Source organism: Triturus cristatus, chromosome 1_1 (assembly GCF_964204655.1).
Source record: "Triturus cristatus chromosome 1_1, aTriCri1.1, whole genome shotgun sequence".
Lineage (NCBI taxonomy): Eukaryota > Metazoa > Chordata > Amphibia > Caudata > Salamandridae > Triturus > Triturus cristatus.
Window position 1 is genome coordinate 86,782,625 of NC_140579.1, and position 24,130 is coordinate 86,806,754.

At 46.7% G+C, this 24,130-nt stretch overlaps 1 protein-coding gene across 1 annotated transcript; it reads left to right on the forward strand.

Moving 5' to 3' along the window:
- Nucleotides 1–993: 993 nt before the first annotated feature.
- Nucleotides 994–22,127, forward strand: LOC146869551 (uncharacterized). The gene is made up of 3 exons (XM_085654215.1): nucleotides 994–1,304; nucleotides 3,329–3,451; nucleotides 21,786–22,127. Exons 1-3 carry the CDS (start codon nucleotides 1,035–1,037, stop codon nucleotides 21,951–21,953), a joined length of 561 nt encoding a protein of 186 aa, XP_085510341.1. The 5' UTR covers nucleotides 994–1,034; the 3' UTR covers nucleotides 21,954–22,127.
- The last annotated feature ends 2,003 nt before the right edge of the window (nucleotides 22,128–24,130 follow it).

Sequence of the window (24,130 nt, forward strand, 5' to 3'; positions counted from 1 at the left end):
GAAGGTGTGTCTCAGTGAGTCTTACAATTTTTTAAATACAAAGAAAAAAAACATTTTAGGTGAAAAAGGGAAGAAAGGGAAGCATGATAGGTTTTTGATAAACAGTAGGTAAACATGAGTAGTGCGTCACGTGCTGAGGTTGCGGAAATTCGTTTCTTTTGCAGTTTCCTGGTGTGCCTGGGTGAAAACGAAGCCTTATTTACTACATCGCTGCCCGCGTATCCAGAGGACACAGGTCCTGTCATGGCCCTGCAGCCGTCTGTGCCAGTCCCTCATGTCGTGTGTCACAATGCCCTCCTCCTCCTCCTAAATGTTATCGTTCTGAGACGAATTCGGAAGGGTAGGAGCAGCCGCAGGTACTGATCATCTAACGCCTTTTCTGGACGTTTTATTAAAACACCTTCCTGAGCTCCGCCCCGCCCGGACCCCCTCTTCCGGGGCCCTCTACCTACGCTCCCTGCACAGGGCCACTATGAGCCTAGAGCCGCCCCTGGTGCTCTCTAAGGAAAGGGGGTGAAAAAAACGGCCCACGGAGTGCAGTGAGACACCGGCCCTTCGGCCCATGCCCAAGTGCCCAATGTGCCAATCTGCCCCTTCTTGGGGTACACTGCAGGTGAAAAAGCAAGGAGAGAACTCGGGCTACGGTGAGCAATATGCAGGACGGCTCATGGAACTGCCACCGAGCTCCCTGCAGACACTAAGCAAGTTAAGCTTTACATAACTGTAGCAGGGTAACTAGGGCCTTGGAACTGTTATCAGTCCTCGTTTATTCTTTTATGAGACCTGCAGGTGACACGTTCACACTGCGGCTTTGGGCCTTGCCCAATACACCTGCCTGGTTCCCGCTCTAAGACCCTGGCGTCCTGCCCTGTGACATCACCAACTCACTATCCATGTGAATTCCTGGCCAAGTGGGATGAATTTGCGAGTGTTAGTGATAAGAGCGGGGTCACGTGCCCCAGAAAATGTTGTGACATATACCTGGGAGCCTCCGCCTTCTGAGGACACAGTGTGGACCTTACCTGGACAGGACAATGAAGCTGGCACTGATCCTGCTGGTGGTGCTCCCTTCAGCACTCAGCAATGTGATTCCTGAAGCAAAGGAGCCAGTCGTCAATGTGATCCCAGAGAAGAATCTGGTCGCCAATGAGGTCCCAGAGAAGAACCTGGTCGCCAGTGTGGTACCAGAGAAGAATCTGGTCGGCAATGTGATCCCAGAGAAGAATCTGGTCACCAATGTGATCCCAAAGAAGAATCTAGTCCCCGATGCGCGCCCGGAGGAGGCAGGGTTGATCATTAACCTGGTAAGCAGTACTTGGTGAAGTGTCCATTTCTGGCCAGTTTGGGGCTCCATGTGTGCAGGTGGTCCCACTCAGAACCAGACACCCCCTGGTAGTATTGACTTGATATTGGCCATGTATATGGCATGCATCGTGTTCTTCAGTTGCAAGCGCTAGCTCTACCGACACATGTCTGCCCTGCTGGGTCCAAACCCGTGGCATTCACAGGTAACTGTTGTTGGAGCTCAACCCCCCCCGCTATGGATGGAAGGTAGTAGGGGGTCCTCGTGTCCAGGGGTTGGTGTCCCTACCCAAGAGGGGTCTGGTGCACAGGGGTTTCCTCCAGAAGTCAGGAGTATAGAGCCGTGTATTGGACTCCCGTCTGCAGGAGATGGCCGGGAGTCCTGAGTAAGGGCGTGGACAGGGTACAAGTGCTGGAGGGCAGCTGTGGTGTCCTGCTGAGGCTGTGATGCAGTCTCAGGCCTCTTGTACCATCGTACACAGGCCATTGAGATAGCAAAATGAGAGAGCAGAGCCCAGATATCAAAGGCATGACCACGTTTGAATATTATGACGGCTTACATTTAGAAAAAGTAATATCTTGAACCCGTGTTTCAGTTCGATGGATTAGATAATATCACTACATCCAGTGAGATACCTTAAAAGGGCCGTATGTAAACAGGAAGTTAGAACCATTCAGGGCCCAGGGGCCCCCGCCCCAGGGCCCTGGCAAAGGTGCCGTGAGTGAACCACGAGATGTACGTGGCATAGTGTGGCCAATAATGCTATATTAGATGTGGGGCCACCTCAATGTTTATGAACGAACCATATGTAAGCAAGGGCTTGGAGCTAAGTGCCTTCAAGGCGCGCTCGGGTAAAGGGGAGCAGAGTGGAGTGGGGAGTACTCCAAAGAGTTTGAGGGACACGTCCTGAGGTTTGAGGGTGAAAGTTCTGAGTAACAGGTGCCAGAATTCAGGAACCTGGCACACAGTGTGAAGGCAGCCCCTGGACTGTAAGCAGAATGCCTTAGAGGGGCATAGCCCAGAGTTTTTGGGACAGCTCCTGGAGTCTGAGAACAGGCTCAGCAAATAAAGAAAGATGGCAGACGTTGGGGAACAGGAAGGGGAGTGTCAGGTGTGCCCTCAAGAGAGTACTGCGTGGCCTCAAGGGGTGCATTAGCAATCAAAACAAGCTGAACCAAAAAGTTTCAATCACAAGGTATGCTCACTGTTTGCTTTCCTTTAAAACACCCACATTGAAGCTTAGTTTCGAGTGGAGGCTGTGGGCAGGGTGGCAGTGTCAGTTGGAGGCTCACACGGGCTTTGGGCGCACTGGGCTGGTTGGATGTGGGTCGCTGCAGGCGTGGTCTCTGTGGTTAGGGCTATCTGGGGCACAGGGTGATACGACCATTGTCCCACATGGACGTGTAAGTCAAAAGCTGACAAGGCATGGTCATCGGTGACCTGTTTGTAGGATATGGCGGTGCTTTAAATGGGCCGGTGCTCACAGGTACTGAGTACCAGCAATTCGTAAAATTGAAAAGGAGACTGACTTTCTGCACGTCTCAGCAGGGGGCAGTACTTTTAATGGGCGAGTACCGACACCACTCAGTAGCACACAGGAACTCTTGGCCAGTGAGTGTCTACACTTCTATAATAGGGTGTCAAAGAAAAGCATGGACGCTAAAGTGCTTCTTGGAGCAGGCGCTGATAAGGACATGGTCGCAAGAGGCCTATGTGGGGCAGGCAGTGATTTTGGCACAGTCAATAAAAGGCTAAGTGGGGTAGAGAGTGCCAAAGGCAGAGAGGCAGAGGGTGGTACAACTCTGTCACCAAGGGGCTGACTGGCGCAGCGGGTGATGTGTGCATGCTCTCTGTTGGGTAGTTTGGGGAGAGGAGGATAGTGGCATTGGCTTGGCTTCTGTAGCGTTGCTTGAGACTGTATGTAATGATGCTGCAAGGCGCCTACATGTCTAGTTCGGGGCGCTGCCCCTGCGTTGCAGTTGGTGGCAGTCTGTCACAGCGTCTGTTTCTCTGGTTTTGTTACAGGACCGCGGCGAGCTGTGCTTCTTCAGTTTTCAGTGTAAAAGTAAATGCTGCCACAGGACCAGCGGCTTAAGCCTGGCGCGCTGCGCCCCAAGCTCTGCTGAGAACCAGGAGTGCACCCCCTGGGTAAGTAGCCTGCGTCAGAGGCCCTGGTCCATGCCGCAGCGGCGAGGGGGGTCACTGCTTACCTCTGTAGCGCCTCTTCCGGCCAAGCTGTGGACTCTTGGGTGCTACATACATACTACGGCTTTCCGGCCCGCACCAGGTGCTGAGGTGAGACACTACAGACCTCTTTCGGAACAATACCAGCTGACGACTGGGACGTAAACATACGCTCCTCGGACCCTGGGGCGCGGGGAGCGGCAGGGAGTCCGTCCTTCAGAGGGCCCCTCCCTCGTCAGGTGTTGAATAAATATCTGTGAAAGGGAAGTCCGAGGGGCTCACCACATGGTGCAGAGGAGCCCTCCGTCATTTGACGTTACACCAGTGGCGGATGGCTTTGCAGACTGGAAGGGCCACGGGCCTCCTTGTACGCACGGTGACCCAGGGCAATGTCCGGTACTAGCATTGAGCCCGGAGTGCAGCCATAGTGTATACAGTTTTCTAAAACGCGTGAAGCTTGTTCGTGGAAGATAGGGTTTGTTGCAAGTCACCGCCATCTAGTGGAAGATGTTACAATGGCATGTATATCTTTTTTTTAAATTTGCTCTGCTCTTTGTACAGATACTCTCCCTGTGTGCCAGTTAGTTCAGTACTTGTTAACCTGGGGTCTGGGGACCCCTAGGGTTAAGAACATTACATAAAAATAACAAATTAACAGAGTGTATATCAATAAAGAAGCAAAATGTAAACATAACATTTTTAAATTGTTCTGTAAATGTGTAGGAATGTGAAATTGTAGGCTGAAGATTAAGTTAGTATCCTCAGATTGATTCATGGGAGCAGTACATGTGCATCAAACAGAATATAGTATGGATTTGAGTGGCCGTAATCGAATTTAGAAAAGCTACAACATTTCCATTACAATTAAAAAAAAAAATTGAAATATTTATTTGTGTATATTTAATTTGTTTGATGAGTGCTGCTTTTGTATTTTTAGTGTATTGCTTTACAGTTGAAATAATCCAAAATGCTTAGGCCCGGGTCTCCAGGTTCCAGTAATGCCTCACCAGGGGTCTCTGGATTCCAATAATGATTCAGTGGTGATCTCCGGGATCTAGGAATGATGAAGTGGGGGTTCATAGAAGTCAAAAGGTTTTGAACCACTTCACTAGTTTATTTATAGTGAAACAACATGGGAAATATTTAAGCAAAGCAATGCAGTGTATTTAATTTGACAAAATACATTGCAGGGATGCTGGTCGAATGTTGTCCTAGACAGCTGTCTGTATAGTGTTCCCATAGCTGAATTATTCTCCGTCACACCACTAAACTACCAAGAAACACCCCAAGCCTCAAGCATTTGGGCGTCACCTGCCAACAGCGCCCTTTCTCTCTATCAGTGCTTAATCTGGAAAAAATGTACGTTAAAAAAGTGTATGTAGGAAGGTGGAATCTGACTATATGGTTGCCCCCACTTTTTTCCTGGTGTTTTGTTGGTTTTTGACTAGTCTTGCTGGGATCCTGCTATCCAGGACCCCAGCCTATCTGCTTACTCCCTTAAATGACTTGGTGTGCATATTAGATGCACTAGTGATTGGATACTGTGGTACCTTATGAGCCCCTAGTATACGGTACCTTAGGTACCAAGGGCATAGGTACTTCACAGGACTACCAGGGGCTGAAGCATGTAGTATGCCACCCCTGGGAAGCAGACTCAATCTGACACCACAGGCCTGCTACTGCAGCCTGGGTGAGGTAGTGTTAGCACTCCTCACTGAGGTATAGGTTCCTATATCTCACCATACACACACATCTAAACCTATCAGTCACCCCAATGGCAGGCCCTATCAATCCTGAGTGCAGGGTGCTTGGTTTACAATGTGAGGTGGTGCCTCTGTCTGAGCAGGGCCCCTCTACAGCTGGCAGAGTCTATTCTCTGTGGCTGTTTATGGATGCGGTTAATCCATATACTCTTAAGTGCATTATAACCTAGCGGTAAATGGTAACTTTGGGATGGCTGCATCAAAACAAGTCGTGTTTGGTGTCAAACAACTTGGAATCATACCCCCACACCAGTAACTGGTGTGGGAGTATGATCCCACCCTTCTAGAGGGGACGACATGTACCTACTGTGGTAACAAGGTAGAAATCTGAAAGATGCCACCAGCACAGACACTGGGCTGCCCTCCTGCTGTTGACCGAAACTCGCAGTGGAGGGGGGCCCAACAATAGGCATCCTGTCACAGGGAGGTGTCATCACCTTCCAGACAGGATTTAGAGTATTGGAGCTGGGTGGGTGCACTCCTAGAGTGCTTTGACGTCCTGCACTGGGGGAGCAGTAGGCTCCTCTGTGCATATGCCAGCTCAAACCGGTTCAGGGGCTACCTGTCCCTGCTCTGGCGTGAAACTGGACAAAGGGAAGTGGGTGTAACAACCCCCTACCCTGACCCTCCCAGAGGAGTGGTCATAGAGCTAGTCCCTCCCTTTCTTTTAGTATAAGATAGGGAACCCTTGCCATGGCAAACTAGATAACCCTGGACGACGCTCTACAAGAAGAATCCTGGTCCTTCGACGTTCCACTACCTTTGGAAAACGGAAGAATCTCCCTTGGAGTCAAGGAGTGACTCCCCAGCTTGGCAGGCACCAAAACTTGAATCAACGGTTGCAAACTTTCCCGCTCCCGCCAGAGTCCATAGTCCCTGCAGCCCCAGAAGTAGATTTCCTGACTTCTCGACGGCCATTGTGAGTCCCCAGCAAATCTGAGGCGATTGGACCCCACGAATGATGAAGAACTGCAATACCTGGGAACTGTGCACTATTGTCGAGTGCAACCCCTTCACGACGTTCTACGAACTCGTGCTTTGGACCATTTCTGGCCCAAGCCTCCAGCAGGTTGTGCAGTGAAAATCAGAGGCCTACCCCGTCCCGAGTGACCGTGGGCTCCTGTGAAGCATTTCCTCAAGAGGTGTCTTCGCGATCCCTTGCCCGTTGGCTTGTGGGTCCCCCGAAGACTTTCTTAACAACTCCCCCAGTTGCTCCAGGCCTGCCCTCACTCACCTTCACTGGGTGAGTCCCTCAGACCTTGCTGGTCTGCACCATCGACTTTCTTCACTCCACAAGAGACTTGCTGTTGCCAAGGCTTGTTGGATCCAATCCGGTTGCCGACACCGCAGTCAGCTGCAGACATTGTGGGACACTCCAAATCTAGCTGCTGGTCATTGTCAATCTCTCCTGGACCTCGTGAGCAAAGAGTCAAAACACCCTTGATCACCTGAAATCACCCGACATCCGTGGACATCCATCTTCCTGGCCCCAGGTCACTGGCTAGTGACTGTGAACACTGTCCCTGCATCTTGAATCCAGGCTTGGATTCCACCGGACACTTCTTCAGTCTTCGCAAGCAGCAAGTCTTCTTTGGTCTCCATAGAAAACAGCGACCGACACCTATGCACCCGGCTTCCCTGGGTGAGGTAACTCGTGCACTCCGGTGCCCTAGTGTGTGTTGGCCCTCGAAGTACTTACCTTGTAAGTGGCTTGCTTGTAGACTTCCTCGAAGTACCCTAGAACTTTAAAAATCAAACCGCGACTTGCTCCATTATAATCAATAGGGAACCCGCGGCTGTGTTCTCACACTGCACGCGTCTCCCGTGGGTCTGTTACTTGCCTGCTTTCACTGCAGCAGTGAAGCCCCAGCGATTCTACAGGCCCTAGGCCTTGTCATTTTGCAAGTCGACTTTCCTAAACCTCTTTTTTAGTATATGGTCTGGTATGCCCCTAGGGCCCCAGCCATATTTGTGCTTAACTTATTGTGAAACGTTGATATTTGAATGTGTTCCTGGCTTCTAATCTCATAAAGAGATTAGTAGAGTGTGTCTAGAAATAAATACATATATATTTGATATATATACCTGTGTGGTGTCCTTTCATTTGGTAATTCAAGAGATTATAAGGTAAAACAAGCAGCTTTACATTCCTCTGAGACTTAGCCTAAAGGCTGTTCTCCACAGCTACCACTAGGATAGCTTTCTTTAAAAGGTTGTCTTAAACCTATCTACCATAAGAGTCGAATTGGACTGGTGCAAGGTGGCCACTATAACTAGTGACCAGCATATGCCAGGCCAACTTCTCACACAAGGGTTCAGAGATTTTCATAACAGCCCACCACTAGTGCTGTCTAATGCCAGGGTTGCTGTATACCAAGGATGCCCAATGCTCTCTCCAGTTTATTTTTCTTTCCTCCATATATGTACACTTCTTGTGTCTTTATCCCACTCTTTAAGGTTCTTTCTTCTTTTTCACTATTTGTGTATTTTTTTTCCCATCCTTCTTCCTTCTCCCTTTCTCTCTCTTGCCATTCTGAGTAAGAACAATAAGTCCTGGTCCCCAAAATGAGTGTTGGTGCCCCTTATTTGCAACTAACAGCTGGAATTGAGTAGGCCCTACTCTGCCAGGAGATACACTATATCTCTGTGTAATCACATCTTCTCTTTAATCAGGGTACATTCTGATGCAACTGGGGAGTGCCAGTGTTCAGACAGTATTGCCGACTTTCCTGACAGTAATCTCTGGCCTTTCCGTCACCATCCATTTTAGCTCCCTCCCTCCTGCAGGTATCAAAGGCCCTACCTATCTGCCATCGAGTGACCTCTTCCTGCGGCCTGTGCAGTGCTTAATGTAAAGCCGGTGGTTGCCAGTGGGGGCCACCAGCAATCATTTTTGTTGCCCAGAACGTATTTTTGCTCATCAGACATTTTCTGAGATCAAGAGAGGGAAAAACACACAATGGGGAAAAATGGAGTAAGAGAAAGACGGAAATAACGTCACAAAGGGAGAAAGCAGGAACCTGCAAGAGTGAGATCAAGTGACAGGGAGTGCCTGGCAGTGGGTTAAAGAAGACTGAGGTGGATTAGGACTTTGGTATGCTGACCTTTAATAGCCGTGGATTTGGGCTTCTGATCACCACTTTGGGCATCAGAAGTCATTATTATATAAATAAAACACTGGACCTGCGACATCACCAGAGGCATATTAGCCAGCAATTTAACAGGGAGGGCTGAGCCAGAGGTCATTTTAGGCTCTAAGGGCCCAAGCATGAGCCGGGCCAGCAACATATTTGGCATGAAATAGTGCAACAAACATTATTTAAACACATAACTAAGAAGTTTCACATTTCAAAAAAGTTTTCCTTGTAAAGTGGAAGCGAGTCACTTTAGTACATTATTTTATAGCACTAAACTGAGAGTCATTTGGTAGGATGTTATCATATCTTAAGTTGAACTTAGAAACATCCACGCCTTCACAAACCCCACCTTGATAATGATGCCAGTGTCAGACCAAGTGGCAGGTCAGTTGCTGTCTGCCCCCTATAAGTAGCTCATGTACAAGATAGGATTATGTACAGAACATATCCTGAACGGATGTAGTTCAAGGTGCTGTCAAATGTGCTAATGAAGCAAAAGGAGGAACAGTAAAATAAAACAGTTGCCTAGGATCACACAGTTTGTTCAACTAGGTGAAGAAGACGGGTTTGATCACAGATTTCCAGGACGCACCCTCCACAATTCACCCATTAGACTTTCATGACAATGCTTTCCCTGTGAAAGCTTTCTGCATTTTAAATTATCCCCATGGAGCAAAGGTGGCGGCATATCCTCTACTGCAAGATGGTAGGGGGTCAGAAGGGCAGGTTTGTACAATGAGGTGAGAGCATGAGCAGCAAGACAAGCAGAAGCTAAAAGGCGTCGCTAGTGTTGGGCTCGAGCGTCCAAGAGGACCTTGAACAGAGCCAGAACCAGGCATTTGTCTCGAGCCCGGCTCCAGCCTTCAGTGTTTCATCTACCTCTAAACATCACCTGGCATCGTCTAGGTCAGTACCAAGTGTACATCTAGGAGAGCATGAGCCATATGCTATAGCTTATTGTATTCACATGATGTAAACTTTAAAACAATTAATCCAAAAGTTAATCACTTAAAAATCTGGTACAACTCCGTCCATCCTCGCCCTACACAGGATGACACTTTTCTAGCCCCCAGTCTTCCGGCATTACCACCCTCCTCCCAGAAACTCACTGAAACTCCTGTTTTTCATAGGTAGCCTTTGTCTTCCAGGAATTTCATGGCTACTCCTGTTTCCAATGATCACCCTCTTCCTCACAGGAATCTCATAGGACCTCCTGTCTCCATGGGCACCCTCTGCCTCATAAAAATCTCATAGGACCTCCTGTCTCCATGGGAACCCTCTGCCTCACAGGAATCTCATAGGACCTCCTATCTCCATGGGCACCCTCTGTCTCCCAGTGTAATGTGGGGTAATGCATTTCATGTGGTTTTACTTTAATTCAGGAAGTTCATGTTTGGAACGTAGAGTGTTGTAGTATTCTCATGATGAGAATGTAGGGGCTCAGATGAGAACTTGCTGTTGAGTCTGGAAGCAGGAGGTCGTGTACTTGAAATAAACTAACTTGGACATGTCACTACCTCGTCGGGATTTCGGGATTTCTTCATTTGAACCATACTACATTTTATGGCATAAATTTTTCAGTGATTGGACCCACCGACACGCGACTGATTTGCGTGAGTTGTTATCTTTTGCTTTCCTGCCACTCACCGTAATAAAGAGAAGAAAAAGAAGAAAAAACAGAAAAGAATTCAAGGCACTCTTAGACTGGAAATCCATTGCGGAGCTCTGCAGATTTTAAGGAACATTATGGTAAAGTACTGTTTCTATTCTCTGCACGTGAGTGCATAAGATATTGCTACCAACATTGTGTTGTTTATTCTTAAAATGGCTGCACGTTTAGGAGCGCATTCTTTGAACTGGATTCTCTCGATTATCTTTAGAAAGCACGTTAAGCACGTCCGGAAGCCATTATAATTTTTTTTTATTTGCAAAACACGGAAGTTTTTGAATAACGCTTCATTTACATCGTGTTTTATCATCGGAGCGTATTACGTTGAAAAGACCTTTTCAGCATTTGAAAGGAAATACTTCATTAGTGCCCACCTTTCTGAAAAACACACAAGTAACTTTTGAATTTGTTCATATCTTCTGTTTTTATTTATTTCTTTTGGTGTGACTTTGTATTTTCTTGGGATAGTACACAGATTACGTTCTATTCAAGATATATTCATTTTTAAGCTACACTTTAGGGTGCCATGGCTTCTAGCAGCAGCAATGTTATGCAACCACCTCCATTCCTTGAGTTGCTTGGGAAACCTGTAAAACCGTGGCATAAATGGTTTAGAGCTTTTGAGAACTGCCTTGAGGCTATAGATGCTAGTAAATACTCAGCTTCACGTAAAAGGGCATTATTATTTAACCATTTGGGCAATGCTGGACAAGAAATTTTCGATAATTTACCAATAGTTCCTGCACCGTCAGGAGATGATTCATGGGATGTTTTCAAAGAAGCTTTGGCACGGATTGGGAAACTATACATAGATGAACCGTCAGTAATGGTGGAGAGACATAAATTCTTTAAACGCAAACAATCATCTGAGGAGTCTATAGAAAACTATTTGGCAGTGTTGCGTGTTCTAGCTTCGAAATGTGTTTTTGGTAATTATTTGGATACTGCTTTGCGTGATCAGTTAGTCTTTAATTGTTTTAATAAGAAGATTCAGGAATGCATATTGATATGCAAAAATCCATCTCTTGATGAAGTCATGGATATAGCCAGAAGTATAGAACGTTCTGTTGTCTCTTCAAAAATTTTGACGGAATCTTCCATCACTATGTCTGCAGACAGTTCAAAAGTAGCTGTAGTGGAAATGACATCTAGTAGTAATGATACAAATGTAAATTTTATTTCACACAAGAATGTATTTAAGAAAAGTGGTGAAAAGAAAGTGGGTGGAACATGCTATAGATGTGGTTCCAAGTTTCATATGGGTAATTTTCCTAATTGTCCTGCTCAAGGGAAGCGATGCAACAACTGCAAAAAAATTGGGCATTTTTACACTGTTTGTAATTCTAACAAAACAAAGGTCAAAGTTAGTCAACTTGATGTTGAAAATGATATACTGTCAGAAGCAATCAGTAATGTGTTGTTATCAGTTGAAGTTCATGCATTAGGGGACTCTGAGAAAAGGTGCAAGGGTCCTATATGTGAAGTGAAAATTGGTGTAATTAACTTAGGTATTATGGCAGATTCAGGATCTCCCATTACTATTCTAGCTGAGAACACATTCAACAAATTTTGGTCGGGAAAGTTATTGAAGTCTACTACTATTAACCCTAAAGCCTTTGGTGAGTATGATATAATAATGACGGGTTACTTTGATGATAGCATTATGTTTAAAGGGAGAAATATTTTTACAAAAATTTACATTGCAGTCAACGGACGTGATAAATTGGGATGGCAGGATCAAGCTAAACTAGGAATGACACTCAGACCAGGACATGCAGAACCAGTCATACTTGGCGATATGCCTGTTTTAGCGATTCAGGAGACCAATGCACATGAAGGTATTACTAAAAAATTGCAGGCTAAATTTCCTGAAGTATTTTCAAACAAAATTGGAGTTATTAAGAATTTTGAACATACTATTATATTAAAAAGTAATGCTATTCCGGTTATACAAAAAGTTAGACCTGTTCCTCTCTCTGCCAGGGAAGACCTCAAAAAGTTACTAGATGACATATGTTCTCACGGTATCATTAAGCAAGTAGAATCCTCGGAATGGATTTCGGCGGCTGTTGTCGCATGCAAAAGTTCTGGGGATAAATGCTTATGTGCGGATCTGAGGCTTCTTAATAGAAATATTCTTGTAGACTGCCATCCGCTCCCAGGAATTCATGAAATGTTGGCCAGATTAGGAGGAAGTAAGTATTTTTCAACAATTGACTTACGCTCTGCGTATCATCAAATACCCTTATCTGAAAATTCCCAACATCTGACTACATTTGTAACGCCTTTTGGTGTATATATGTACAAGCGAATGCCATTTGGATTGGCATCCGCTGCCAGTGTATTTCAACGCTTAATGGATCAAATTTTTGGAGATCAGAGGGGTATATAAGCTTTCCAGGATGACATCTTAGTTCACACAGAGAGTTTAGATCAACATATAAAGTTGTTAGAGGAAGTCCTAGGCAAATTAGGTTCTCAGGGAATGACAGTCAATCTTGACAAATGTAAATTTATATCACAAGAAGTCAATTATTTGGCGCATAATATTTCAAAAGAATGTATCAAACCCAAGGTTTGAAAGGAATTAATGAGGCACCTATTCCTACTGACAAGGAATCACTTAAAGCTTTATTGGGCTTAAGTTAATATTATGCAAGATTTGTTCAGGGATATGCTATCATTGTCCAACCTTTAAGGAATCTTTTGAAGAAAAATGCCAAGTATGTCTGGTCTGATGAATGTCAGGAAGTGAGCGAATTAGTAAAGAAATTAATTACTACTGCACCAGCCATTAAACCGTTCACGCATGGGGCAAAATGTATAATTACTGTAGATGCAAGTGCTAAGGCTCTCGGTGCAGTTTTAAGCCAAATGGTGAGAGGTCAAGAATGCACCATTGCATGTGCTTCACGTACCCTCCATTTTGCTGAAAAGAACTATAGTACAATCGAACGCGAAGCACTTGCGTGTTCATGGGCATCTGAGAAGTTCAAAATGTACATTTGGGGAACGAAATTTGAGTTGCATAATGATCACAAACCTCTAATATATATGTTAGGTGATAGTTGTTCTAATAAGGCTTCTTCAAGACTGATAAGGTTATTGGTAAGATTACAGGAATTTAATTTTGATATAAAATACATTCCAGGGGGCAAAAATATCAGAGCGGACTGCTTATCACATTTACCGGTAGAGGGAGACAGTGCTTATGGTGGTGAGAAAACTGATAGGGAAGATTTGGAGTATGTGTTCACAGTTAGTGATATTAATGAACAATTCAAGATATCAGAAAAAGAATGGTTGGGAAGTTGTGACAAAGATGATTGTATGGTTCAGGTAAAGAAGTTTCTCATTGAGGGTTGGCCAGGTAATAGGTGTATGTCCACAGACGTAAACATTTTTTGTCAAGTAGCATCAGAATTATCTTTAGTCAATAATATCTTGGTTAGACAAGATTTGTTTGTTCCTCCCGTGGGTCTCAGGTCTAAAATTGTTTAATTGGCTCATGAGGGACATCTGGGAATTTCAGCTACAGTGAAGAAAATCAAACAAATGTATTGGTGGCCTGGAATTGATGGGCAAGTCAAAAGATATTTGGAAATGTGTGCTGAATGTTTATGCTCTGATAAACATTCGAGAACTTCAACAGCTCCTTTATATCCTGTGAGCCAAGTAATGATTGGGAAAAAATAGGTCTGGATTTCACAGATCCGTTCAATGTTTTTGGAGGTGACAAAAGATTTCTTATAGTTGCCATTGACTACTATTCTAAGTGGTTGTATTTTTCTTTTGTCAAAACTGCGGACTCTTCTTCAGTGGTTTAATTTTTGAAGCAGCTGTTTTGTATTGAAGGTAGCGTCAAGGAGGTGGTTACTGTTTTTTGATTCGTTTATTAGTCAATTAAAACCATAAACAAAATCACACGGTTAAAAAGTACATAATGAATAAAAAGTCAAATGAATGAAAAACGGGTATGTCATACAGCTAGTACAACCTCGACTCTTCACGCTACATACCCTTTGCTTTCTTCAACTTTTCTTCCTGGAAATTTTAGTCAGGATACCAACACTAATCTATGTTAGATAAAAAGTGACTAAACATGAATCATTTGTTACCCTGACATCTAAAAAAGCAAGCTTTCTGCACAGATAACTAAAATGTCCCTTAAGTAAATGAATATATATAATTAAAATGCCTATAAGCAGGACTAAGAAAAGTATGAGTACGGTGCCAGATGGACTGTGAAACCCACTATTAAAAACAATTATACAAATATTCACATCATTAAGAATACAGAAATAGATAAAGTAGTTATCTGAGTCTAACGGGATAGGGACCTACTAATTTCAGTCCCTAGCAGCCCGCCCTTCGCATTTACTGAGCGTGCTCGGTTAACATTAAAAGTTTCCGAGTTATAAGGTGCTGATTGGCTGGTGCATTCCTTCTGTAAACTGAATAAAAATGTGTTTATCAAAAAAAAAGTTTCAGAGTTATTACAACTTAGAATTACATTCAGGGACCACCTCCAGATTACACATCGCATATCCTATCAACTGATCATTTTCTTAAAACAGGTCAATAACTGAGTCAGTCTAATGTTCAGCATGGTGTTGATTGGGTCCATGGACTCCACCAGTGCGTGCCTGCAGGACCTAATTCCCCGTTCAAGGAACTCCCGCCTTAATAGAGCTCTTCGTTGAACCATCAAAGCAGGACAAACACAGACAATGTGAAGCAGAGATTATGTACTCCACCAGTGCGTGCCTGCAGGACCTAATTCCCCGTTCAAGGAACTCCCGCCTTAATAGAGCTCTTCGTTGAACCATCAAAGCAGGACAAACACAGACAATGTGAAGCAGAGATTCAGGCCCCTGGTGGCATAGACGGCAGGACTGGTCTTCACTTTGACCGGACATACTCCATTTTGGCATGAGGTCTAGCGTGGGTATTTCTCCAAATCTTAGGGCCAAAAACGAGTGTTTGATCTTCCGGTGGTAAGGTGCAGCTAGCAAGGCTGGCTCTCTTAGAGTGGAATACGATTTCAACTCCAGCCACCCGTGGCGACGTTTGACAGGGTATCTGTGTCTGCCATCCAACTTTGCAGTTTTGCAGATTTATTTACAAGCCTCTTAAAGATTTTCCCAGAGATATTAGAGTTCTAAAGGTCACCCAGATCAAGCGTCGTAATGCTGTTTTCTAAAAACGTCTTGTAAGCACAGTTGCCCCTTTGCAAGTTAATTTCAGACTAGATTTGCCAGAGTATTTTCTGCTGCTGCTTGCAAGTTATAACATAGCTTTACAAACGCCGCTGGCCTAGTGAGTATCTGTTTTGTAAGCAGAAATTCTAGCCGGATTTGCGCCGGAGAAGTTGACTTGGGGAGCTTAAAAATTTGTTTATAGGCTCTATTCATCAGATTTTCCAAAAAAAGAGCATCATCGCCCAACATAATCTCCATTCCATATGCAAGGGTTGGCAACAGTTTGGCTTTCAGAACTGATCCCATGGGCTTTAAATCGTGACCTTTAATAGATCTGGCCAGTGATGAGAAGCCGTAAGTAAGGGCCTGCGCTTTTGCCCTAACCGCCTTCTTCTGGGAAACAAAGGAGGAATTTGCGTCTATTTTCACTCCTAGGTGTACGTTGAGTTTGACCTCCTCAATTTTGTTTCCGTTAATAACCCATTTTCGATTTGTCTTGACGGGACGATTGCACACCATCACACGTGTTTTTGAAAAATGTATTTCCAGGCCGTTCTTTTCAGTGTAAGGTCCCAGAGTGTTGAGCAGCCTTTGGAGTCCTATTCGCGTGTTGCTGAACAACACCAGGTCATCTGCAAGGAGGTGGTTACTGATAATGGGTCTCATTTTATTTCTGAAGAGTTTACCAAATTTCTTGACAAACATGATGTTAGGCACATTCAGGCACCTTTATATAGTCCAGCTTCGAGTGGTCTGGTGGAGAGGGCGAATCGGTTAATAAAAGAGGGGGTTCAGACAGCAGTTGCTAACAATCTAGAAGTGGTGGAATACTTACATTTTAAAGTTTGGAATTACAGCATCACTCTACATGGTTATTAGACAAAGTGGAAGGTTATGATAATATTGACTTACAAAGTGTGCGGGAACATGTTAGAGAGAAACAGAATATTTATCAACTTAATTATGACAGAAGAATGCATGTAAAAGAAGGAACGTTGACCGTTGGAGATTGAGTTTTAATTAAAAAACCAAACAAGGTCAGTAAAGGACAGTCGAAATTTTCAACACCAGTGAAAGTTTTGAAAATTACTAGAACAGCAGTTTTACTACAGAATAGAGGATGGCGGAATAGAAACGCTTTAGTTAAGGTAACTGGGGAACAAGCAGGAATTCTTTTACAAAGGTGGGTTCTGCTGGAGTGTATGAAAGACGTGATTGGTTTGATTAGGCACCTTGACACATTCAGGTTACAATGGAAATGTGCAAACTTCTGGAGCTAGTAAAAACTTGGACAGAGGTGATATTGCAACTAATGTTAATAGGGCTGCAACACCATCTAGTACTACTCCTGGCAGTGGTGAAGACAATTTGATTAGATGTAGTTCCAGAGTAAGATCTGCTCCTATCCACTCCAGAGATTATGTGTATTATTGATCAAATATTGAATTTGTTAATATATATATATATATATTTTGCATTAAGGACAGGGGGGTGTAATGTGGGGTAATGTATTTCATGTGGTTTTACTTTAATTCAGGAAGTTCATGTTGGGAACATAGAGTGTTGTAGTATTCTCATGATTAGAATGTAGGTGCTCAGATGAGAACTTGCTGTTGAGTCTGGAAGCAGGAGGTCGTGGGTCCTGTGCTTGAAATAAACTAACTTGGACATTTCACTACCTCGTCGGGATTTCTTCATTTGAACAATACTACACCCAGGAATCTCATTGGACAGCTTGTTGCCATGGGCATCCAAAGCCTCTGAGGAATCTCATGGAGTTTTTGTTTACCCTGGGCATCATATGCCTCACAGGAACTCACAGAACTTCGTGGGCACCCTCGGTTGCCCAGAATCCTTGTGGGACCGCCTGTGGCCATTGCGTGCATTCCATAAATCTCCTGAGACTTACAATCATACATGTTCACCATCTTCTTCTGTGGATTTATCTAAGCCCTCGTTTCTCAAAGTTTCACTTGCCTGTAGAAGTAAGACAAGTATGGGAAGATATGTTACTGCAGACAGTTTTTCTGTAGACGCTGAATGGGAAGCCTCTCTTTTTTGTGTATCTTTGTCTCAGATTCTCCTGCCAGGCACACCCATCGACAAAGACTTTAGCCTGATGCGCCATCCAGGCCAGTGTATCAGGATTCTGACTGTCCTGTGTCAACACCCACATAGCGGAGAAAATGAGGACTACGTGATTTCCAGACTCAGAATCCCCAATCGCTGATTTACTTCCCCTGTGAGGACAACCTGGATAAGACCTCTGCAGCGACAGCTGTAGACGGCCTGGAGAAGCAGGAGCTTCCTGCTGGAGAATAGGAGAGTGCTTGATCGCACCCCAAAGGAGAGATGCCTTGTAGAGGCATAGACCAGCAGCATTTTGACCAAAGAGTTGTGAAAAGGACTTGGATCTCAACCCTGTTGGGGATGCTGCATAGACCTTGAGGGAAGAGGAGGACTCACAGTTAAGAAGGGGTACTGATGGAATACCCTATCAGACGGCAGCATCTAAAGAAGATTGCAGTTGTGAAGAAATAACTGTCACCTTCTTAAACAGAGAGGCTACTCTGAGGAGCAAACTGCTCCAAAGCGCGTCAAAAGCAGGGAAGTGGTTGTGGAGATGTGGGATTTTGAAAGATATGCGTTTTGACCCCGCGGACCTTATGCATCCGCATCAAACTTTCAAGCTGGCTACAAGGAGGCAGTGACACACCCCAAACTGCCCCATTTCCAAGGAGAAATTCTAGGGAAAAGTTTTGCAGGAGAGACAAGTTGGGCGCCCCGTTGGTGAAGGGCACCTAGGTACAGCTGTCCTCTGGGGCTCACTTAAGTGAAGACCTGGGGAAAGCTGGCCCGTTTGTGGAGAATAACAAAATATTTCTTGGAAACTGGGTAAACCTAGGAGGAGTCACAGAAGATCTGTGGATCCCGTAATGTATCAAGTCTAGGTAGCATTTTGCTGATTATGAGGGAGATACATGTTTCTAATGTTGTATCACTGTTTAGTTCTGCCTAAAAATCAGTTTGAGCTCCTTAGGTAGAGACCTGATTTTACTAACAATATCTGTAAACCTTGGGTTAAATTGTTGAGATGTTCATGCCAAAGGCAATAGGTCATTCCTGTACTTTGTAAATGTTCTAACAAAACCTGCAGGCACTATGCTTGTTGCGGAAGCCATATATGTGTTGCAATTCACCTGTAAAGGGATATTGCTCATCATATATATGAGTGCCCTTGGGCATGTAAATTGTCAATTTGTACCTCACAGAGAATATCAGTATAGTGGGGGGGGCTAGTTAGATCTTCTGGGTCTGGGGATTTGACTCCACAAATCTATAGCCACCTACTTCCTCTGCGCCCCTCTCTCCAGTACATTTCTCCTGCTTTCTTGGCTTCATCAGAGAATCCATTCTCCTTCCATGGTATCCACTACCCCTCTTCCATGAACTCATTACCGCATCGAATTTCTCTGCTCTTTAAGTTACTCTGCACATTTCTTTCCATGATATTGCTAGCTTTCCTATCTGCTTCTAAGACACCTCTAGCCATGGTATCTACTGCTTATTTGCGTTTTTGTAATATCCATCTTTCCTTACTATCTTCAGCCTCCTTCACTTTCTGACATCCCTTTACTTAGCAACCCATAACTCCCTATTTCTCGAGCATCTGTCCATGTGACATTTCCTGCTTTGCTTACTTCCCCTGAGACCACTCCTTCAATGATATTTACTACTTTATTCCTTGAGGTTTTCAGTGACCCCTCCCTCCAGGATGTCTTCAATCCATAGACTCAACCCCGCCCGAACCCCCCTGTGGTATTCTCTTCCTTCTTGACTGCACCCAAATCCCTCCCTTCTTCTTATCTTCTGCCTTATGAAGTTCCTCAGAGCTCCCAACTCTCTGTTACTGTGCTCTTTCTTTACTTTCTCTGTGGCTTTCTATAGTTTCCTTTGCTTCTGACTTCATGTGACACCCTCCCCCTCCCCGGGGTCTTTTGCCTGCCTCGCTTCCCCTAAAACTCACTTTCAATGGCATTGCCTTCTTCGTCTCAACTGAAACCTCTTCCCATGACTTCTTCTGCATCTCTTGCCCTAGGCCTCTCTTGCCTTACTCATTTACCTTTGCCACTAGCCGCCCTAACATCCCCTGCGACACTCTCCGCGGCCAGATTCCTTATCTTACTCTGAGACTAGTGCCTTCATGGTGTCATATTGTAATAACGTGGCAGCATTTGTGCACTAGAGAGGAATAGGAGTAAGGAAGAAAGAGGGGCTTCTGGGAAAAGGAGTGGACCAAGAAGCATCTCCCGCTTCCATGATTTCTAGAGACACGCCCCCTTCATGATGGTGTCCCCCCTCTTTCCATGGAACGGCCTCCTTTCTACAATCTGAGACCGCATTCTCAAATGATGATTCCAAACTTTGTCCAATTATCCCTGTTTCCTTGGTATGTCCTGCTTCGCTGCTACATCTGGATCCTCCTCACTCTTCGATAGCCTGTTCTTTCTTCATTTGCTCTGAGAATCGCTATCTGTGGTGTCTCCTGCATTCGTGACCTCATCTGAGATGCTCGGTCCCCCCTGGTATCTCCTGTCTTCCTGACCTCATTCAAGGCCCTCGTCCCCGTGGTGTCTCCTGTCTTCCTGATCTCATCCAAGGCCCTCGTCCCCTTGGTGTCTCCTGTCTTCAAGACCTCATCCAAGGCCCTCGTCCCCGTGGTGTCTCCTGTCTTCAAGACCTCATCCAAGGCCCTCGTCTCCGTGGTGTCTCCTGTCTCCCTGAACTCATCCAAGGCCCTCGTCCCCGTGGTGTCTCCTGTCTTCCTGACCTTATCCAAGGCCCTCGTCCGCGTTGTGTCTCCTGTCTTCCTCACCTCATCCAAGGCCCTCGTCCCCGTTGTGTCTTCTTTCTTACTGACCTCATCCAAGGCCCTCGTCCCCGTGGTGTCTCCTGTCTTCAAGACTTCATCCAAGGCCCTCGTCCCCGTGGTGTCTCCTGTCTTCAAGACTTCATCCAAGGCCCTCGTCCCCGTGGTGTCTCCTGTCTCCCTGACCTCATCCGAGGCCCTCGTCCCCGTAGTGTCTCCTGTCTTCCTGGCCTCATTCAAGGCCCTCGTCCCTGTTTCCTTGGTATGTCCTGCTGCGCTGCTACATCTGGATCCTCCTCACTCTTCGATAGCCTGTTCTTTCTTCATTTGCTCTGAGACTCGCTATCTGTGGTGTCTCCTGCATTCGTGACCTCATCTGAGATGCTCGGTCCCCCCTGGTATCTCCTGTCTTCCTGACCTCATTCAAGGCCCTCGTCCCCGTGGTGTCTCCTGTCTTCCTGATCTCATCCAAGGCCCTCGTCCCCGTAGTGTCTCCTGTCTTCAAGACCTCATCCAAGGCCCTCGTCTCCGTGGTGTCTCCTGTCTTCCTGGCCTCATTCAAGGCCCTCGTCCCCGTGGTGTCTCCTGTCTCCCTGACCTCATCCAAGGCCCTCGTCCCCGTGGTGTCTCCTGTCTTCAAGACCTCATCCAAGGCCCTCGTCTCCGTGGTGTCTCCTGTCTCCCTGACCTCATCCGAGGCCCTCGTCCCCGTAGTGTCTCCTGTCTTCCTGGCCTCATTCAAGGCCCTCGTCCCCGTGGTGTCTCCTGTCTCCCTGACCTCATCCGAGGCCCTCGTCCCCGTAGTGTCTCCTGTCTTCCTGGCCTCATTCAAGGCCCTCGTTCCCGTGGTGTCTCCTGTCTCCCTGACCTCATCCGAGGCCCTCGTCCCCGTAGTGTCTCCTGTCTTCCTGGCCTCATTCAAGGCCCTCGTTCCCGTGGTGTCTCCTGTCTCCCTGACCTCATCCGAGACCCTCGTCCCCGGGGTGTCTCCTGTCTTTCTGGCCTCATCAAAGGCCCTCGTCCCCGTGGTGTCTCCTGTCTTCTTGCACTCATCTGAGATTTGCTGCCCATGTGATAACTTCTGTCGTTTTGACCTTATCCGAAGCCATCTCACCCTCTGGTATATCCTGTCTTCCTCTGAGTCACCGTTTCCATGGCGCCTCCGTCCTCCATTTGTCCCATAGATGCCTCTCTCCATGTACTTTTAGGTTCTTTCTCTTCTTTGAAGACTGCTCCCCCCATGGTACCTCCCCGCTCAGTGAGTCCTTCTCGTCAGAGGCGCAACTAGAGCCAAATTTCGGGGGGGGGGGGGGGGGGGGGGGGGCTGAGCAAAAATTTCGGGGGGGGGGGGCTGAGCAAAAATTTCGGGGGGGGGCTGAACTTTAAGCAATAGGCAGAGTGGAGCTGCAGGGGCTCTTAGAAGGGGTGAAACAACAGCAAGGCCTCATTAACATGCAAATGGTCTTTTAAAGACCTGTGAAGTGCTCGGGTGCGGCTGCTTTTTTGCCCGGGAAGCTGTCTCATCCCGGGCTGCCACACACGACGGGGGGGGGGCTGAAGCCCTGTGAGTCCAATGGGTGTTGCGCGCCTGCTTCTCGTCTAACCTTCCTTTGGTTTGTGTTGTCTTTGGTAGTCATTCGGCTTCTCTCTCCCTGCAGACTATATACGATGTGTACTACAAGTGCCCCTGTGAGGCTGGCCTGAAATGCGAGACTGACAGGACCATCATTGGTTCCATCACCAACACGGACTTCGGCCTCTGCATCGATCCGAAGGGCGGGAGTCTGGCTCAGCAGCAACCTGCAGAAGCGCCTGAAGGAGCCTAAGAAGACCTCCCAGCTCTACCTGAACACTATCTAATGCCTAACTCCTGAAAGTTAGGGTGTACGCCTCCCTCAGTTCCACTGCGGCAGCCACGCTGTAATGCTGAAATGGTACCTTCACTAGTGCAAGCCTTGTGATGTACACCGGAAGTTGTTCAATAAACTCACTTTCCCGGCTGTGGTTTCTCATTGCCTGTTGAATGTCCTCTGTGCTCCACCGAAGAGACGAGCCCAGAGGCTCTCGAACCTCGTTCGCTTCTGTGTTGGTTCTGAGGCGCATGTACTGCTGTCCCCTTCACCTCCTACTGCCCCGTCCCCTCCTCCTGTCCCTTTTCCTCTTACTGACCTGCCCCCTCCTACTGCCCGTCCCGTCCTACTGTTCCTTCTCCTCCTACTGCCTCATCCCCTCCTACTGCCCGTTGCCTCCTACTGTCACGTCTCCTCCTACTGCCCTGTCCCTTCCTACTGCCCCGTCCCCTCCTCCTGTCCCTTTTCCTCTTACTGACCTGCCCCCTCATACTGCCCGTCCCTTCCTACTGTTCCTTCTCCTCCTACTGCCTCATCCCCTCCTACTGCCCCGCTTCATACACTGTCCCCGTCCCCTCCAGCTGCCCAGTCCCCTCCTACTGCCTCATTCCCTCCTACTGCCCCGCTTCATACACTGTCCCCGTCCCCTCCAGCTGCCCAGTCCCCTCCTACTGCCTCATTCCCTCCTACTGCCCGTCCCTTCCTACTGCTCCATACCCTGCTACTGTCCTCTCCTTCTGTCTCTGCCCCCTCCTACTGCCCCATCTTCTAATTGGCAGGAAAGATGCCTCCCGCAGCGATGCCACTGCAAGGAGAGGTCCCAGTGTATTGTCACTGCAGTTAGGAGAGCTTATAGTGTACAGTCACTGCAGTTCGGAGAGCCCCCAGTGCACTGTCATGGATGGATTTAGGCCCAGATCTCTGTACTGGGGTGAATGTATGACATTGTTCTGCATTCTGTCCATCAACTGTTGTTTTTGCATTTGTCACCCCGAGTGCGCCGGGTATGCTCAGACATGGGTCCCATGCTCTCCATGCCACTGGAATTAAGCTATCCTGGCTGAAGGGGGGTGAAACCCCGAAACCGGTCCTAGGATGCTTGTTTCCAGTTAAGGGAGGACCTGGCTTGGCAGTTCAGGCCGGACTGTTCCCATGAGGCACAGGGTCAAGACTGATTTGCATATGGCTGGGTTCAAACTCGAATGGCATGGTGAGCAAAAAAACGATGGATTTAGGCCCAGATCTCTGTAATGGGGTGAATGTATGACATTGTTCTGCATTCTGTCCATCAATTGTTGTTTTTGCATTTGTCACCCCGAGTGGGAAGGGTATGCCCAGACATGGGTCCCATGCTCTCCATGCCACTGGAATTAAGCTATCCTGGCTGAAGGGGGGTGAAACCCCGAAACCGGTCCTAGGATGCTGGTTTCCTGTCCAGGGAGGACCTGGCTAGGCAGTTCGGGCTGGCCTGTTCCCACGAGGCACAGGGTCAAGAATGATTTGCATATGGCTGGGTTCAAACTGGAATGGCATGGTGAGAAAAAAAAGATGGATTTAGGTCCAGATCTCTGTACTGGGGTGAATGTATGACATTGTTCTGCATTCTGTCCATCAACTGTTGTTTTTGCCCAGTGCACTATCATGGCAGTTAGGAAAGTTCCCAGTGTACTGTGACTGCAATTAGGAGCACTGCACTGCACTGCACTGCACAGAGCTCCTAGTGTACTCTCACTGTAGAGAGCTCCTAGTGTACTGTCACTGCACAGAGCTCCTAGTGTACTCTCACTGCAGAGAGTTCCTAGTGTACTGTCACTGCAGTTAGGAAAGCTCCTTGTGCACTGTCACTGCAATTAGGGGAGCTCCTAGTCGACTGTCGCTGCAGTTAGGAGAGCTCCTTGTGTACTGTCACTGCATTTAGGAGAGCTCCTAGTGTACTGTCACTGCAGTTAGGAGAGCTCCTAGTGTACTGTCACTGCAATTAGGGGAGCTCCTAGTGTACTGTCGCTGCAGTTAGGAGAGCTCCTTGTGTACTGACTCTACAGTTAAGAGAGCTCCGAGTGTACTGTCACTGCAGTTAGGAGAGCTCCCAGTGTACTTTCACTGCTATTAGGAGAGCTCCTAGTGTACTGTCACTGCAATTAGGAGAGCTCCTA

Coding starts and splice junctions, on each gene's coding strand:
- LOC146869551 (XM_085654215.1), top strand. CDS start 1,035: ATGAAGCTGGCACTGATCCTGCTGGTGGTGCTCCCTTCAGCACTCAGC. Junction 1,305..3,328: donor CAGGGTTGATCATTAACCTG/GTAAGCAGTACT, acceptor GTTTTGTTACAG/GACCGCGGCGAGCTGTGCTT. Junction 3,452..21,785: donor ACCAGGAGTGCACCCCCTGG/GTAAGTAGCCTG, acceptor CTCTCCCTGCAG/ACTATATACGATGTGTACTA.